This window comes from Pristis pectinata, chromosome 2 (assembly GCF_009764475.1).
Source record: "Pristis pectinata isolate sPriPec2 chromosome 2, sPriPec2.1.pri, whole genome shotgun sequence".
Classification (NCBI taxonomy): domain Eukaryota; kingdom Metazoa; phylum Chordata; class Chondrichthyes; order Rhinopristiformes; family Pristidae; genus Pristis; species Pristis pectinata.
In genome coordinates this window covers 7321409-7339431 of record NC_067406.1, presented here as the reverse complement: position 1 = coordinate 7339431, position 18023 = coordinate 7321409, and the positions used below count along the sequence as shown (strand labels likewise).

General features: G+C 51.0%; 1 protein-coding gene across 1 annotated transcript; it reads left to right on the top strand.

Moving 5' to 3' along the window:
* Nucleotides 1-1898: 1898 nt before the first annotated feature.
* On the top strand, nucleotides 1899-16823 carry mrps26 (mitochondrial ribosomal protein S26). The gene is made up of 4 exons (XM_052043827.1): nucleotides 1899-2197; nucleotides 5632-5778; nucleotides 9307-9430; nucleotides 16230-16823. Exons 1-4 carry the CDS (start codon nucleotides 1995-1997, stop codon nucleotides 16359-16361), a joined length of 606 nt encoding a protein of 201 aa, XP_051899787.1. The 5' UTR covers nucleotides 1899-1994; the 3' UTR covers nucleotides 16362-16823.
* Nucleotides 16824-18023: the final 1200 nt, after the last annotated feature.

Sequence of the window (18023 nt, the reverse complement as noted above, 5' to 3'; positions counted from 1 at the left end):
TGCCAGTTAATTCAAGAACTAAATGGTTGAAGGGAAGTAGCTGTTCTTGAACCTGGTGGTGTGGGACTTCAGGCTTCTGTACCTCCTGCCCGATGGTAACTGCGAGAAGACGACATGGTCCGAATGGTGGGGATCTCTGCTGATGGATGTTACCTTCTTGAGGCAGCGCCTCCGTAGATACTACCGATGGTGGGGTGTCCCCTTGATGTATTGTCCTACCCTCTCCCAAGTTATCTTTTTCCTCTTGACGTATGTATACAATGCTTTGGGATTCTCTTTAATCCTACTTGCCAAGGACTTTTCATGGCCCCTCCTGGCTTTCCTAATTCCCTTCTTGAGTTCCTTTCTGGCTTCTTTATAATCCTCAAGTGCTCTTTTGATCCTAGCTTCCTCAGCTTTACACACACATTTTGTTTTCCTTCTTGACTAAATTCACCACCTCCCTTGACATCCAAGGTTCTCTTACCTTGTCATCCTTGTCCTTCCTTCTTACTGGAACATCCCTGTCCTGTACTCTTGTGCAGTTGGTCTCAAAACACCCTCCACATGTCATGTTGACATGACCAAAAACAGCTGTTCCCAATTAATTCTCCCTAGTTCCTGCCTAATGCTTTCATAATTTGCGCTGCTCCAATTTAATATTCTCCTGCAAGGTCCACACTTATCCTTATCTATAGTTATCTTAAAACTTAAGGGGTTGTGGTCACTGTTCCCTAACTGTTCTCCCACTGAAAGGTCGGTCACCTGACCAGGCTCATTACCCAACACTAGGTCCAGTATGGCCCCTCCTCTCGTTGGACTATTGACAGATTGATTTAAGAAACCCTCCTGGACGCACCTAACAAATTCTGGCCCATCAAAACCTCTTACACTAAGGAGGTCCCAGTTTATATTAGGGAAGTTACAGTCTCCCATGACAACAACCCCATTAGTTTTACACCTTTCCCTAATCTGCCTGCGCATCTGTTCCTCAATGTCCCAGTGGCTATTGAGGGGTCTGTAGTATAATCCCATCGGTGGTTGCACCTTTTGTATTTTCAAGTTCTACCCATATAGACTCAGTGGACGAGCCCTCCATTATGTCCCCTCTGACTGCAGCTGTGATATTGTCTCTGATTAGTAGTCCAACTCCCCCCCCCCCCCCCCAACTCTTTTACCTCCCTCTCTATCTGTTCTAAAACATCGAAACCCTGGAACATTAAGCACCCATTCCAGTCCCTCTCTCAACTAAATCTCTGTTAAGGCCAGAACATCATGTTCCATGTACTAATTCATGCTCAAAGTTCATCACCCTTACCCATAATGGATCTGCTCTCTCCTCCTCCCCCGCACCTGCCAATCACTATCTCTCACCTACATCTGCCTATCACCACCTTGTGCCCACCCCGCCTCCCCTCTTTTGTCCACTAATCACTGCTCTGTTTTCCCCCTATATATCGGGCTTCTCCTTTTCCTATCTTTTGTCCTGAAGAAGGGTCCTGGCCCAAAATGTTGACTCTATGTTCTCCCCGTGTCTGCGTGGGTTTCCTCTGGGTGCTCAGGTTTCTCCTCCCACATTCCAAAAGACGTACGGGTTAGGAAGTTGTGGGCGTGCTAGGTTGGCGCCGGAAGCGTGGCGACACTTGCGGGCTGCCCCCAGAACACTCAACGCAAAAGGTGCATTTCACTGTGTGTTTCGATGTACATGTGACTAATAAACTCAGTACAAGTGACAATAATAAACCAATTCTAGTTGCACAGCACAAGGAGTGGATTGTAAAAGCTTTGCACGCCTGGTTATTGTGCCACCGCAGCCTTTGGGAAACCCTTCAGGCAGCTTTAGTTGGACTGAGCTTGGTTCCTTGCCCACGTGGTCCATCAGCTGTGGGACCTTTGACCCCCACTGGATACAGCAGGCGCTTCCGGCCATGGCGGCGCCCATGTGAGAGGCCGGAGCTGCCGCCCGTTCCCGACCCCCCCCACCCCCGGGCTCCCCGAAACCCCGCCCGGCCGACATGTGGGCTCGCTGCCGCCCGCTGCTGCCCGTCCGGGCCCTCGCCGCCCGCCCGGCCCCCGCCCGCGGCCGCAAGTCGCGCACCGACCCGCCCGCCAAGTCCAAGGCCGAGCGCCGCCGGGTCCCCACGCCCGTCGACCCCGCGGAGCTGCTGGTGGTGAAGGAGCGATACCGGCAGTACGTGGGCATCGTGGGGGCACTGAGGTCAGTGGGGGGGGTGGGGGGTACCGGCAGTACGTGGGCATCGTGGGGGCACTGAGGTCAGGGGGGGGGGTGGGGGGTACCGGCAGTACGTGGGCATCGTGGGGGCACTGAGGTCAGTGGGGGGTACCGGCAGTACGTGGGCATCGTGGGGGCACTGAGGTCAGTGGGGGGGGGGGTGGGGGGTACCGGCAGTACGTGGGCATCGTGGGGGCACTGAGGTCAGTGGGGTGGGTGGGGGGGTACCGGCAGTGTGGGGGCACTGAGGTCAGTGGGGGTGGGGGGGGTACCAGCAGTACGTGGGCATCGTGGGGGCACTGTCAGTGGGGGGGGGTGGGGGGGTACCGGCAGTACGTGGGCATCGTGGGGGCACTGAGGTCAGTGGGGGGGTGGGGGGTACCGGCAGTACGTGGGCATCGTGGGGGCACTGAGGTCAGTGGGGGGTACCGGCAGTACGTGGGCATCGTGGGGGCACTGAGGTCAGTGGGGGGGGGGGGTGGGGGGTACCGGCAGTACGTGGGCATCGTGGGGGCACTGAGGTCAGTGGGGTGGGTGGGGGGGTACCGGCAGTACGTGGGCATCGTGGGGGCACTGAGGTCAGTGGGGTGGGGGGTACCGGCAGTACGTGGGCATCGTGGGGGCACTGAGGTCAGTGGGGTGGGGGGTACCGGCAGTACGTGGGCATCGTGGAGGCACTGTCAGTGGGGGGGTGGGGGGTACCGGCAGTACGTGGGCATCGTGGGGGCACTGAGGTCAGTGGGGGGTAACGGCAGTACGTGGGCATCGTGGGGGCACTGAGGTCAGTGGGGGGGGGGTGGGGGGTACCGGCAGTACGTGGGCATCGTGGGGGCACTGAGGTCAGTGGGGTGGGTGGGGGGGTACCGGCAGTACGTGGGCATCGTGGGGGCACTGAGGTCAGTGGGGTGGGTGGGGGGGTACCGGCAGTGTGGGGGCACTGAGGTCAGTGGGGGTGGGGGGGGTACCAGCAGTACGTGGGCATCGTGGGGGCACTGTCAGTGGGGGGTACCGGCAGTACGTGGGCATCGTGGGGGCACTGAGGTCAGTGGGGGGGTGGGGGGTACCGGCAGTACGTGGGCATCGTGGGGGCACTGAGGTCAGTGGAGTGGGTGGGGGGTACCGGCAGTACGTGGGCATCGTGGGGGCACTGTCAGTGGGGGGGGTGGGGGGGGTACCGGCAGTACGTGGGCATCGTGGGGCACTGAGGTCAGTGGGGGGGGTGGGGGGGTACTGGCATTACGTGGGCATCATGGGGGCACTGAGGTCAGTGGGGGGGGTGGGGGGGTACCGGCAGTGTGGGGGCACTGAGGTCAGTGGGGGTGGGGTGGGGTGGGGGGGTACCGGCAGTACGTGGGCATCGTGGGGGCACTGAGGTCAGTGGGGGGGTACCAGCAGTACGTGGGCATCGTAGGGGCACTGAGGTCAGTGGGGGGTGGGGGGTACTGGCAGTACGTGGGCATCGTGGAGGCACTGATGTCAGTGGGGGTACCGGCAGTACGTGGGCATCGTGGGGGCACTGAGGTCAGTGGGGGGTACCGGCAGTACGCGGGCATCATGGGAGCACAGGTCAGTGGGGGGGGTGGGGGATACCGGCTGTACGTGGGCATGATGGAGGCACTGAGGTCAGTGGGGTTGGAGGGTACCGGCAGTACGTGGGCATCGTGGGGGCACTGAGGTCAGTGGGGGGGTACCAGCAGTACGTGGGCATCGTAGGGGCACTGAGGTCAGTGGGGGGTGGGGGGTACTGGCAGTACGTGGGCATCGTGGAGGCACTGATGTCAGTGGGGGTACCGGCAGTACGTGGGCATCGTGGGGGCACTGAGGTCAGTGGGGGGTACCGGCAGTACGCGGGCATCATGGGAGCACAGGTCAGTGGGGGGGTGGGGGATACCGGCTGTACGTGGGCATGATGGAGGCACTGAGGTCAGTGGGGTTGGAGGGTACCGGCAGTACGTGGGCATCGTGGGGGCACTGAGGTCAGTGGGGGGTACTGGCAGTACATGGGCATCGTGGGGGCACTGTCAGTGGGGCGGGGTGGGGTGGTACCGGCAGTACGTGGGCATCGTGGGGGCACAGTCAGTGGGGGGGTGGGGGTACCGCCAGTACGTGGGCATCGTGGGGGCACTGAGGTCAGTGGGGGGTACTGGCAGTACATGGGCATCGTGGGGGCACTGTCAGTGGGGCGGGGTGGGGTGGTACCGGCAGTACGTGGGCATCGTGGGGGCACAGTCAGTGGGGGGGTGGGGGTACCGCCAGTACGTGGGCATCGTGGGGGCACTGAGGTCAGTGGGGGGTACTGGCAGTACATGGGCATCGTGGGGGCACTGTCAGTGGTGCGGGGTGGGGTGGTACCGGCAGTACGTGGGCATTGTGGGGGCACAGTCAGTGGGGGGGTGGGGGTACCGCCAGTACGTGGGCATCGTGGGGGCACTGAGGTCAGTGGAGGGGTGGTTGGTACCGGCAGTACATGGGCTTCATGGGGGCACTGAGGTCAGTGGGGGGGTGGGGGGTACTGGCAGTACGTGGGCGTCGTGGGGACACTGAAGTCAGTGAGGGCAGGTGGGGGGTACCGGCAGTACGTGGGCATCGTGGAGGCACTGAGACTGGGGGAGTGAGGGGTACTGGCAGTACGTGGGCATCGTGGGGCACTGTGGTCAGTGAGTAGGGGATGGGTACTGGCAGTATGTGGGGATTTTGGGCGCACTGAGGTCAGTGAGGGGGAGGGGTGGGTATTGGTAGTAGGTGGGTGTGATCGGTCGATATCTGCATTGTGGACTGCGGCGGGGATGGTACTGTAATATAAACTGACTGGGGATGTATGGAAGGGGGGTCGGGACACATCTGCAATGTGGATGGGGGCACATCTGGAATGTGGATGGAGGGGGTCAGGGCACATCTGGAATATGGACAGGCTTTGGGGCACATCTGGAATGTGAGTGGGTGTCAGGGCACTGGTGTAATATGGACGGGGCTGGGCGCACGTCTGGAATATGTATAGCTGCACATCTGGAATAGCGATGGGGTGACACATCTGGAATGTGGACAGGGGGTGGTTCGCATCCGGAATATGGATGGGGCACATCTGGAATATGAGCAGGGGCTGGGGTACATCTGGAATATTGACAGGGGTATGTTAATTATGTGCAGGGTTATGAGTTTATTCCATCATGAATGTGTGGCTGGTGCACTGTGCCACCGATCGGACTGTATCCCACATCTGGATTGTGCAGCTAGTTTCTCAGTGTTTGATTTGAAGCTGTGGAAAGCAGTGTTTCTCATCCACCTGTCTCATGCTTGGCTGACCATTAGAAAGTCAGCGTGCGTACGTCAGAACACACAGGCAGGAGAGGGAGAAGGCTCCCCAGCCCCTCATGCTTGCTCCACCACTTGACTTGCCATTTTCCCCCCTCGTTATGTAGAGCCGAATTCAAGGAGGCTTTGTTGCGGAAACGTTACGAGGAGGAAGTGGGCTCAGTCGCAGAGCAGCGAGCCAAGCTGGAAGCAGAAGAGCATCAAAATCTGATGGAATTCAACGCCCGGGAGAACGAGCGGCTCCAGAAACTCCGGTGAGTCTCGGTGGAGGCGGTACGACTTCAATCACCGCCTCCTCCCTCAGGGTCAGAGGCTGATGAGGGCAGGCAGCTGTATATCACAGCCTCCTGACTCATCGGAGGGGGAGGAAGGCCAACAGCTAAGCATTATGACCTCTTGACTCAAGGTCAGAGGGTAACAATGGCAAATCACAGCTTCCTGACTCAAGGGTAAACATGGTTTGCAGAGACCCTTTGGCCTGACTCTATGCTGTAAATTTTATAGAACTATACATGACCTCGGGAAAAGAGGTTGCAGTGTAGGTTGATAGGGTTGTTAAGAAGGTGTATGGGATGTTGGCCTCATTAGTCGGGGTATTGAGTTCAAGAGCCGCAAGGTGATGTTGCAGCTCCATAGAACTCTGGTTAGACCACACTTGCTGTATTGTGTTCAGTTCTGGTCACCTCATTACAGGAAGGATGTGGAAGCTTTAGAGAGGGTGCAGAGGCGATTTACCAGGATGCTGCTTGGATTGGAGAGCATGTCTTATGAGGAAAGGTTGAGCGAGCTAGAGCTTTTCTCTTTGGAGCAATGCAGGATGAAAGGTGACTTGATAGAGATGTATAAGATTATGAGAGGTACAGACAGAGTGGACAGCCAGCACCTTTTCCCCAGGGTAGCAATGGCCAATACCAGAGGACATCAGTTTAAGGTGGGAGGAGGAAAGTTTAGGGGAGATGTCAGAGGTAGGTTGTTTACACAGAGAGTGGTGGGTGCCTGGAATGCACTGCCAGGGGTGGTGGGAGAGGCTGATAAGGCTCTTAGGTAGGCACATGGATATAAGAAAAATGAAGGGTTATGTGCTGTGTTGGAGGGAATGGTTAGATTGATCATGGAGAAGGTTTATATAGGTCAGCACAACATTGTTCTATGTACAGAGACACAAATCTTTATGAATTTCTGTTGTAAAGCTGAGAATGGGAAAAATCAAGAGACATTTTGCACCCAGTCCCTAATCCACATCCATACCTTTGTGCCCGATACCTGTCACTTTAATTCTCTGACCCATTCTTCTCTGACCTCTCTGTCTTCGGCCTTCTACGCTGTTCCAGTGAGGCTCTACATAAGCTCTCGAGTACTGCAACTCACCTACCTTCTCGGCACTTTGCAGCACTTGGGTCTAAACGTTGAAATCGATCATTTCAGATCACCAGCATTTTCTGTTTGTGCCACCACTGGCCAGTTCCAATACCAGATCATCCACCTGCAACATTAATTCAGTGATTTTTCTCTACACAGGTGCTGCTGGATCCACTGGGTATTTTCAGTATTTTTTATTTCAGGTTTCCAATAAGTCAAGTCGAGTTTATTGTCATGTGCACAAGTACGGTGAGGTACAGGTACAATGAGAAACTTGCTTGCAGCAGTATCACAGACACATAGGTATAGACAACACACAGAACATAAATTATACATAAATTATACAAGACAGTGAAGAAAAAGACTGCAATACAAGACTTCGGTGCAAAAACACATCCAGAGGCAAGTCCACAGCAGTGCAAGAGGTGGTCTGTAGTGTCCCGTGGCTGAGGTAGGGTTAGGGTTGTGTAGGTCGGTTCAAGAGAGGTTGTAGGAAAGTCATTGTTCCTGAATCTGGTGGTGTGGGACTTCTGTACCTCTTGCCTGAAGGTATCAGCAAGAAAGGGGTGTGACCCGGATGGTGGGGATCCTTGATGATAGATGCCGCCTTCTTGAGGCAGCGCCTCCTGTAGATGCTGTCAGTGGTGGGGAGGGCTGTGCCCGTGATGGACTGGGCTGCACCCTCTTGCGTTTCTGTGCACTGGAACTGCTGTACCAGGCCCTGATGCAGCCTGTCGGGATTGGCATGAGAAACTGAGAAATTGGCATCTTAGGGCGGCATGGTAGCGTAGCGGTTAGCACGATGCTCGCTGTCTGTAAGGAGTTTGTACGTTCTCCTGTGTCTGCATGGGTTTCCTCTGGGTGCTCCGGTTTCCTCCCACATTGCAAAGATGTACGGGTAGGTTAATTTGGGTTTAAAATGGGCAGCGCGGACTCGTTGGGCTGGAAGGACCTGTTACCACGCTGTAAATAAAATTTAATTTAAATTTTTAAAAACTTCTTCTCTCAGGGTGTGTGGAATCTTTGGAATTCTCTGCCCCAGGGGACTGGGCTGTCTCAGCTATTGGTTACTTCAAATCTGAGATGAATACATTTCGGGGTAGTAGGTGAGTCAAGGGGTCTGAGTATAAGACAGGAAGACAGTTTCAAGGTAAAGGATGAGCAATGATCTTGAATGCAGAGCAGGCTCGAGCAGCTGACTAACCTTCTGCAGCTGCTCCTATACGGACAGAATAAGAAGAGCTTGCATTATTTTTTGGAATTGGTTTATTATTGTCACTTGATCTGAGGTACAGTGAAAAACTTGTCTTGCGTACTGTTCATTCAGGTCAATTCATTACACAGTGCAGATACATTGACGTAGTACAGAGTGCATTAAGGTAGTACAGGTAAAAACAATAACACTACAGAGTAAAGTGTCACAGAGACAGAGAAAGTGCAGTGCAGGTAGACAATAAGGTGCAAGGTCACAACAAGGTAGATCTTGAGGTCAGATTCCATCTCATCGTATAAGGGAACCGTTCAATAGTCTTATCACAGTAGGATACAAACTCTGCTTGAGCCTGGTGGTACGTGCCCTCAGGCTCCTGTATCTTCTACCCGATGGAAGAGGAGAGAAGAGAGAATGACTCAGCTGGATGGGGTTTTTGATTGTGCTGGCTGCTTCACCAAGGCAGCGAGAGGTAAAGATAAGAGTCCTAGGAGGGGATGCTGGTTTTCGTGACGCAATGGGCTGTGTCCACAACTCAATGCAGTTTCTTGCGGTCCCGGGCAGAGCAGTTGCCATACCAAGCCGTGATGCATCCAGATAGGATGCTTTCTATGGTGCATCGATAAAAGTTGATGAGAGTCAAAGGGGACATACCGAATTTCTTTAGCCTCCTGAGGAAGTAGAGGCGCTGGTGAGCTTGCTTGGCCGTGACGTCTACGTGATTTGACCAGGACAGGCTCCAGAGACTTTATACTTCACATACAATCTTGTTCATGTGTGAATTGCATAGTGATGGTTGTTTCTCGTAGTACAGTGTCAGGATAGTTTCGACAACTGCCGTGTTCTGTCAATCAGTAGTTGTACTTTTTCTCCCCTTCCAACCCTCGCAATCATCTCCCTCTATTTGTTCCTCCTTCAGTGAAATCAGCTACGAGTAACAAGCATTCACCACCCTCTCTTCGACGGCACCAATGGTGTTTATGTCACCAGGATTCTCTTGGTCCCCACCCTATCACCGACGCTCCCTTTGTTCCATCCCCCCCTTTTCTCTTAAAACGTTTTCGATTTTCCCCCTTATGCTCGTCCTGGCCAAGGGTTGTCCACCTGAAGCGTTGACTCTATCTCTGCCTGCACAGGTGCTGCCCGACCTGCTGAGCGTTTCCAATATTTCCTTGCTTGTGATAAGTGCTGTTTTGTTTGTGCCGTGGAACAGGGAGGAGCGAGTTCGGCAGGAGATGGAGGCGGAGGAGGAGCGGAAACTCCAGGCCGCAGCCTACAGAGAACAGAAACGAGCGGAGTTCCTTAGTGAGAAGGAGAGAGAGGTTCTGCAGCTGCAGGTGGGCACTGGGCTCGGGTAACAGGGCCTTGTTCACTCTTCATTCTTGGAAATTTGGGATTTTCCATCTGAGGGATGTTGGAGCTGGGAGGAGGCAGGGACAGCACGGGTCAGATGCAGAGTCAAGCTCCCTCTACACTGTCCCGTCACACATTCCCAGGGCAGGGACAGCACGGGTCAGATGCAGAGTGAAGCTCCCTCTACACTGTCCCGTCACACATTCCCAGGGCAGGGACCGCACGGGCCAGATGCAGAGTGAAGCTCCCTCTACACTGTCCCGTCACACGTTCCCAGGGCAGAGGGAGCTACATGGAGTGTACAAGACCTGATGAAGGGTCTCGACCCGAAACGCCGACTGTTTATTTCCCTCCATAGATGCTGCCTGACCTGCTGAGTTCCTCCAGCATTTTGTGTGTGTAGCCCTTATTTGCATATCTGAAGGAGCTGCTCCTCGCCTTCTGGTTGCATTTTAGCCCCACCCTCTCCATATTTGGTCACCCAGTGCGGAAGGGGGGGGGGAGGGGCAGGAGGGAGGAAGATGTCCTGCTAAACGCTCCTGGGGTTGGCCAAGTTAGCTATCCTTGGGTCATGGAGGTGGGCAGCTGAGGGCTCCGCCCGGGCTGGATGCCTGGCACCCTTCCGGGGGTACTTCTGTGCCCGGGTGTCTCTGGAGAAAGAACAGGCGGTGTCCATGGGCATCATGGAGGTATTCCGGGACTGTTGAGCACCTCGGGATAAATTACGTCCTGGATGGGGCTGGGAATATTGTAATTCAGTTGGTGTTCATTATTGTTGTAGTTAATAGTGTTTTGTTGTAGTATTGTAGCATTTGTAATAAACTTTGCTTTTGTCAAAATAAAGGCAGACAGAGCATGAGTAAAACTCCCTCTACACTGTCCCCTCACACACTCCAGGACACAGATTACACATAGAGTGAAGATTCTTCGACACTCTCTCATCATACTCTCCCAGGACACAGGTTAGACACAGAATGAAGATCCTTCTACACTCTCATAGAACACTACAGCACAGTACAGGCCCTTCGGCCCACAATGTGGTGCCGACATTTTATCCTGCTCTAAGATCTATCTAACCCTTCCCTCCCACATAGCCCTCTATTTTTCTATCTTTCATGTGTCTACCTAAGAGTCTCTTAAATGTCCCTAATGTATCTGCTCCAACAACCTCTGCCAGCAGTGCGTTCCATGCACCCACCACTCTCTGTGTAAAAAAACTTACCCCTGACATCCCCCTTATACCTTCCTCCAATCACCTTAAAATTATGTCCCCTCGTGTTAGCCATTGTCGCCCTGGGAAAAAGTCTCCCATCACACACTCCAAGGACATGGGTTAGACACAGAGCGAAGATCCCTTTACACTGTCCCGTTATGTTCTCCCAGGGCAGGGGCAGAAAGGGTTAGATATAGAGTAAAACTTCCTCTACATGTCTCATTAAACAGTCCCAGGACTTGGTTTAGACACAGAGCGAAGATCCCTCTGCACTGTCCCATCACACACTCCCAGGACACAGTAAAATCCACGCATCACCTTCTGTGTGGAAAGTTGCCCCTCAGGTCCCCTTTGAATCTTTCCCCTCTCACCTAAACTCCATGCCCTCTCCTTTCAGTCACCCTTGCCCTGGAAAAAAGATCATGATCATCCACCTTATCTGTGCCCCTCATGATTTTATAAACCTCCATAAGGTCATCCCTCATCCTCCTATGATCCAGGGAGAACAGTCCCAGCCTATCCAGTCTCTCCTTATAACTCAAGCCCTCCAGCCCGGCAACATCCCTGTGAATCTTTTCCGCACCTTCTCCAGCTTAATCACGTCTTTCCCATAGTACAGCAACTGGAACTGCACTCGAACTCCAGGTGCAGTGTCACCAACCTCTTGTGCACGTCCCAACTCTTGTACTGAATGTCCTGGCCAACGAAGGCCAGCGTGCCAAACGCCTTCTTCACCTGGTCTACCTGTGTCACCATTTTCAGAGACCTATGTACTATGTACTTGTACCCCTAGGTCTCTCTGTGCTACAACACTCCCCAAGGCCCTGCCAATTACTGTGTAAGTCCTGGCCTGGTTTAACTTCCCCAGATGCACCACTTTGCACTTGTCTGAGTTAAATTGCATCTGCAGTTCCTTTGCCCACTTTCCCAGTTGATCTGAATTCTCTTGTAACCTTAGACAACCTTCTTCACTGTCCACTACACCACTGATGTCATCTGCAAACTTACCAATCATGACACCTACATTCTCACAGAGTCATAGAGTAATACAGCATGGAAACAGGCCCTTCAGCCCAACTCGTCCATGCTGACCATGCTGCCCACCAAGCTAGTCCCATTTGCCCAGGTTTGTCCCATATCCCTCTAAACCTTTCCTGTCCATGTACTTATCCAAATGTCTTTTAAATGTTGTTATTGTACCTGCCTCGACCACTTCCTCTGGCAGCTCGTTCCATATACCAACCACCCTCTGTGTGAAGAAGTTACCCCTTGGGTCCCTTTTAAATCTTTCCCCTCTCACCTTAAACCTATGCCCTCCAGTTTTTGATTCCCTTTCCCTGGGAAAAAGAATGTGTGCATTCACCCTATCAATGCCCCTCATGATTTTATACACCTTAAAGATCACCTCTCAGTCTCCCACACTCCAAGGAATAAAGTCCCAGCCTGCCCTCAGTCTATTTTCATCCAAATCATTATCATGTAAGACAAACAACAGAGGACCCAGCAATGACCCCTGTGACACACCACTGGTCACAGGCCTCCAATCTGAAAATCACTAGGGAAATCGAGGCAGAGATGTTTCCGGTGGCAATCCCAGAGGTTGGCGTGGCATGGTGGTGCAGCCGGTAGGACTGCTGCCTCACAGCTCCAGCAATCCAGGTTCAATCCTGACCACTGGTGCCCTCCATGTGGAGTTGACCTGTGATCGGATGAGTTTCCCTCAATGCTTCATTTCATAGAACATAGAACAGTACAGCACAATACAGACCCTTCAGCCCACAATGTTGTGCCAACCATTAAACCTCGCCTAAGACTATCTAACCCCTTCTTCCCGCATATTCCTCTATCTTAAATTCCTCCATATGCTTACCTAGTAATCTCTTGAATTTGACCAATATACCTGCCTCCACCACTGCCCCAGGCAGCGCATTCCATGCCCCAACCACTCTCTGGGTAAAAAAAAATCTCCCTCTGATATCTGCCTTGAAATTCCCACCCATTACTTTAAAGCCATGACCTCTTGTATTGAGCATTGGCGCCCTGGGAAAGAGGCGCTGGCTGTTCACTCTATCTATTCCTCTTAATATTTTGTACACCTCTATCATGTCTCCCCTCATCCTCCTTCTCTCCAAAGAGTAAAGCCCTAGCTCCCTTAGTCTCTCCTCATAGTGCATACTCTCTAATCCAGGCAGCATCCTGGTAAATCTCCCCTGCACCCCCCTTTCCAACGCTTCCACATCCTTCCTATAATGAGGCGACCAGAACTGGACACGGTACTCTAAGTGTGGTCAAACCAGAGTTTTATAGAGCTGCATCATTACCTCAGGGCTCTTAAACTCAATCCCTCGACTTATGAAAGCTAACATTCCATAAGCTTTCTTAACTACCCTATCCACCTGTGAGGCAACTTTCAGGGATCTGTGGATATGAACCCCCAGATCCCTCTGCTCCTCTACACTGCCCAGAATCCTGCCATTAACTTTGTACTCTGCCTCCCACATCCCAGAGACGTGCAGGTTGGTAGGTCAATTAGCCACGGTAAATTGCCCCCGGTGTGTAGTGAGGATAGAATCTGCTTAAGTTGATGGGCAGAATAAAATTGACCTAACTGGGTGCTATGATGTGGAGGCATTGAGTTCAAGAGACAGGAAGTTATGTTGCAGCTTTATAAAACTATTCAGGCTGCATCTGGAGTTTTGCATTCATTTCTGGTCACACCGTTATGGGAAGGATGTGGAGGCTTTGGAGAGGGTGCAGAAGAGGCTTCCCAGGGTGCTGCTTGGATTAGAGGGCATGTGCTATAAGGAAAGTTTGGACAAACTTGGGTTGTTTTCTCTGGAGCGGCAGAGCGGAGACCGGATGGAAGTTTATAAGATTATGAGAGGCATAGATAGAGCAGACAGCAGGTATCTTTTTTCCAGGGTCGAAATGTCTAATACTAGAGAGCATGCATTTGAAGTGCAAAGGAGAAGTGCGGGGCAAGTTTTTTTACACAGAGAGTGGTGGGTGCCTGGAATGCGCTGTCAGGGGTGGTGGTGGAAGCAGATGCCATAGAGGTATTTAGGAGGCTCTTAGATAGACATATGAATGTGCAGAGAATGGAGGGATGTGGACATTGTGTAGGCAGGAGGGATTAGTTCAGTTAGGCATTTAATTACTAGTTTAATTAGTTCGGCGCAACATCGTGGGCCTGTTCCTGTGCATGTTGTAAGTGTGAACTTTGTGGGGCAGGGGGCCTGTTTCTGTGCTGTATGACTATGAAGGTAGTACAGGGGTGATGTGGATGCAAGTGGGGAGCTGAGAGGAGAAGTGCTGAACACAGGAGAAATACTCGGAAGGTAATGTAGCCCTTTTAGTCATGACCTTGGACCACGTTATAGTTTGATAGTGTAGTGGTTAAATTACTGGATGAATAATCCTAAGGTTTTTTTATTTGATTTGAAGTCTTCCATGGCTGCTGGGGAATTTAAATTCAAGTGGCTGATCTGGAATAAAAGCTGGACTCTGGATTGTCATTAGAACCTATACAGATCGCAGATGAAATCTGCCGTCCTCATCAGGTCTGACCTGTTTGTGACTCCAGACCCATCCTTGCTCTCCGAAGATGTCCAGAGAGCAATAAGTTATCGGCAATGTCCAAAGAAAGTTATGTTGTGCTGCAGACGCATTGAGAGATCCACTTGGTTCGGAGGCTGATCCCTGCTTGTAGCCCATGAAACATTCGCTCTTGTCTGCAGGGACACCTGTCAGTCAGCCTCAGAAGTACACTGGGTCCAGGCAGTGGGTTGCAATCCTGGTATTTTTTATACAAATCCTACAGCAAAATTGGAACCTTGAAAATAACCAGATTGATCAAAAACCAAAATTGAACACAGCCAGCATTTCTGTGAGGGAGAAGGAAACTTTAAAGTTTTCCCTCATCTTGACGTTGAGAGGGAATATTGATTGTGTCTGGTGATCGGTCTTCCAGCATTCTTCTGTGGTAGGGATGAACGTCAAAATTGAGTTTATTGTCATCTGCACAAGTCCATGAGTGCACAGGTGCAATGAAAAACTTACTTGCAGGAACATCACAGGCACATAGCATCAGGTAAGCAGCATTCACAAGGAAAATATAAATTGTACACAATTTCTACAAAAAAGAACACAATTAGAGCAAAAAAAAATAAAGTCAGTTTTAGAGCATAGAACACTACAGCACAGTACAGGCCCTTCAGCCCACAACATTGAGCCAACATTTTATCCTGCTCTAAGATCTATCCTAACCCTTCCCTGCCACATAGCCCTCCATTTCTCTGTCATTCATGTGTCTATCTAAGAGTTTCTTAAATGTCCCTAATGTATCTGCCCCCACAACCTCTGCCGGCAGTGTGTTACACACACCCACCACTCTCTGTGTAAAAAACTTACCCCTGACGTCCCCCTTATACCTTCCTCCAATCACCTTAAAATTATGCCCCCTTTTGTGAACCATTTTCACCCTGGGTAAAAGTCTCTGGCTGCCCACTCAATCTATGCCTCTTACCATCTTGTACATCTCTATCAAGTCATCTCTCGGCCTCCTTCTCTCCAAAGAGAAAAGCCCCAGCTCACTCAACCTATCCTCATAAGACATGCTCTCCAATCCAGGCAGCATCCTGATAAATCTCCTCTGCACCCTCTCTAAAGCTTCCACATCCTTCCTATAATGAGGCGACCAGAACTGAACACAATACTCCAAGTATTAGTGTAAAGTGTACACTTTATTAGTGTAAAGTGGTCATAGTGTTGCAATGCTGTAGTGATTAGGGTTGTGCTGGTTGATTCATTGAATGGTTGTTCTTGAACCTGGTGGTGTGGGACATCTGTAATGAGACTTTGATCAATGGAGGGAGTCAGAGTTTACAGCCATCTGTGTTAAAACCCCAAAAAGCTTGCACACAAATGATAACGGATGTGCTAGTGTTAAGTCACGGGCATATCTTGACTTGTGATGCAGCCATGTGAAGCAAAAGACTGTGCAAAACAAGATATTAGTGCAAAAATAACACAGTCAAAGACAAGTAGTGCCAGAGGTGGTGTGTAGTGTTGGGATGCTGAGGTAGCAGCAGGTCAGTCTGTACTAATGGAGAGAAAACACAATAAGGTCCATTGGCTGTGTTTTGAAGTGAGTGGAGGAATCATCAGGTTCACGTCAACAAATCAAGTTGAGTTTATTACATGTATGCACGGGTGCAGTGAAAACCTGATGCAGCAGCATCACAGGCACAACATTCAGAAGAAAAAGGTAAATTGGTAGAATTGGTTTATTATTGTCACATGTACTGAGGTACAGTGGAAAAACTTTGTTTTGCATGCTGTCCATACAGATCATTGCATTACAAGAATGCATTGACGAACCAAGTCCAGTTTAAAACAAAATATGGTTGTGCTTGTGAAATCTTGTATGCAACTTGGCTGTTTCCTGCATTGTAACGGTGAATACCTCACTGGCGGTGAAGCACTTCAGTACGTCTCGCAGTAAAGACACTGCATTGCTGGCCCTGGTTGCTGGCGTTGTTGAGCATCTCAGACACTCTTTTAACTTGCAGGAGGAAGCGAAGAATTTCATCACACTGGAGAACCTGGATCAGCGAATCGAGGAAGCCCTGGACAATCCACAGAATTATAACTTTGCCATTGACAAGGAGGGTAGAATCGTTAAACGGACAGTGCAGCAGTAGGTCGAACCCACGGGTGGCCCTGCTGGCTGATTGGAACCCTGTCTAAATCCCTCGGGTGGGTTGTGGGAATGCTCCCCTCGCATGGGAGGAGAGGGAAGGTTATTGGTGAGTGGAAACCTTCAAACAAGAAGTCAAACAGAGCAACCCTTTTGCAGTTTAGCTGGGCCAGTGTAAAGTATCAGTGTATTGGCATTTTCAGGTACAGTGGTGGTGAAGGTAAAGAATACAAATTGTAAATGTCTTTTTCTTAACAGCAATAGTGAATTGTACCATTGGCAATAATCAGAGTCCTCTGTTGTTTACCGCACTGTTACAAACCTGCCAAACTTTAAAACAATGAACTCCTTTGAAATGAAGTCAATTGATTTAAATGTTAAACTTCAACTGTATGTGCCCTGCATTTTACAATGTAATAAAGGCTGAGACACATTGTATCAATAAATAAACTTTACTAAGCACTGAGCTACATTTCTATCTATAAAGACACCACAGACTAATGCCTAAGGTTGCTTTATAGCAATAAATAGACTTTAATAATGTGGAGTCACAATGTATCAAAAGAGGAAATATAATGGTGGCCTGGAGCTGCATTGTATCAATAAATGTAACAGTGCAGATACACTCTGCACATGAGGAAAGGACGAGCATAAGAACTCGCAATAGGTTGTAGCAGTAAATGTACGATGCTTTGCATAAATAAATAAGATAAAAACCAGTGGGGGTGGAGGGTTGTGGTTTATTGTTAATGAGGATCTGGAATTGTGCTGTCATCCAAAGGCAGCACTGACAATGCAAATCTCCCTCAGCGCTGCAGCAGACTGCCAGGCCAGATTTTATATTGGCTTTTGGCTACTGCTGCTCTTTGCTGAGTTATTGAGTTCTTTGGAATTGGGCAGAAGCAAATGATTAAAAACCTTGAACCGAAAGCTTATCTTCAAGGACTGTAAATGCTGGAGTCTGGAGTAAAAAGCAAACTGCTGGAGGAATTCGGCGGGACAGGCAGCATCTGCAGAGGGAAATGGACAGTCGATGTTTTGGGTTGAGACCCTTCTTCTGGATTGAATGAGTAGAGGGGAGACAGCCAGTGTAAAGGGCGAGGGGTGGAGCAAGGTTTATCTTCAAGCCTTGCTTCAAATTGAAGAAAATATTAGTGAATGGTAGCCGTGGCCTACTGTTCTCCTCCCACTACACCATTTGTGAACACAGTCACTGTGGGCTTCAGTAGCCAACGAGCTCTGCGCCGGGATGAAAAAGCTATTGATCCCGACTCTTGATGACATAATGCAGGCTGATGCTTCCGTGCAGTACTCTGAGACTGCTGTATCCAGGAACTGGGCAATTGGTCCTAAAAGCAGGCACGGTAGTGTAGCGGTTAGTGTAACGCTATTACAGCGCAGCGACCCGGGTTCAATTCCTGCTGCTGTCTGTAAGGAGTTTGTACATTCCCCCCGTGTCTGCGTGGGTTTCCTCCGGGTGCTCCGGTTTCCTCCAACATTCCAAAGACGTAGGGGTTAGGAAGTTGTGGGCATGCTATGTTGGCGCCGGAAGCGTGGCGACACTTGCAGGCTCCCTCCAGAACGCTCTATGCAAAAGATGCATTTCACTGTGTGTTTCGATGTACATGTGACTAATAAAGATATCTTATCTTATTGACGGGCCATT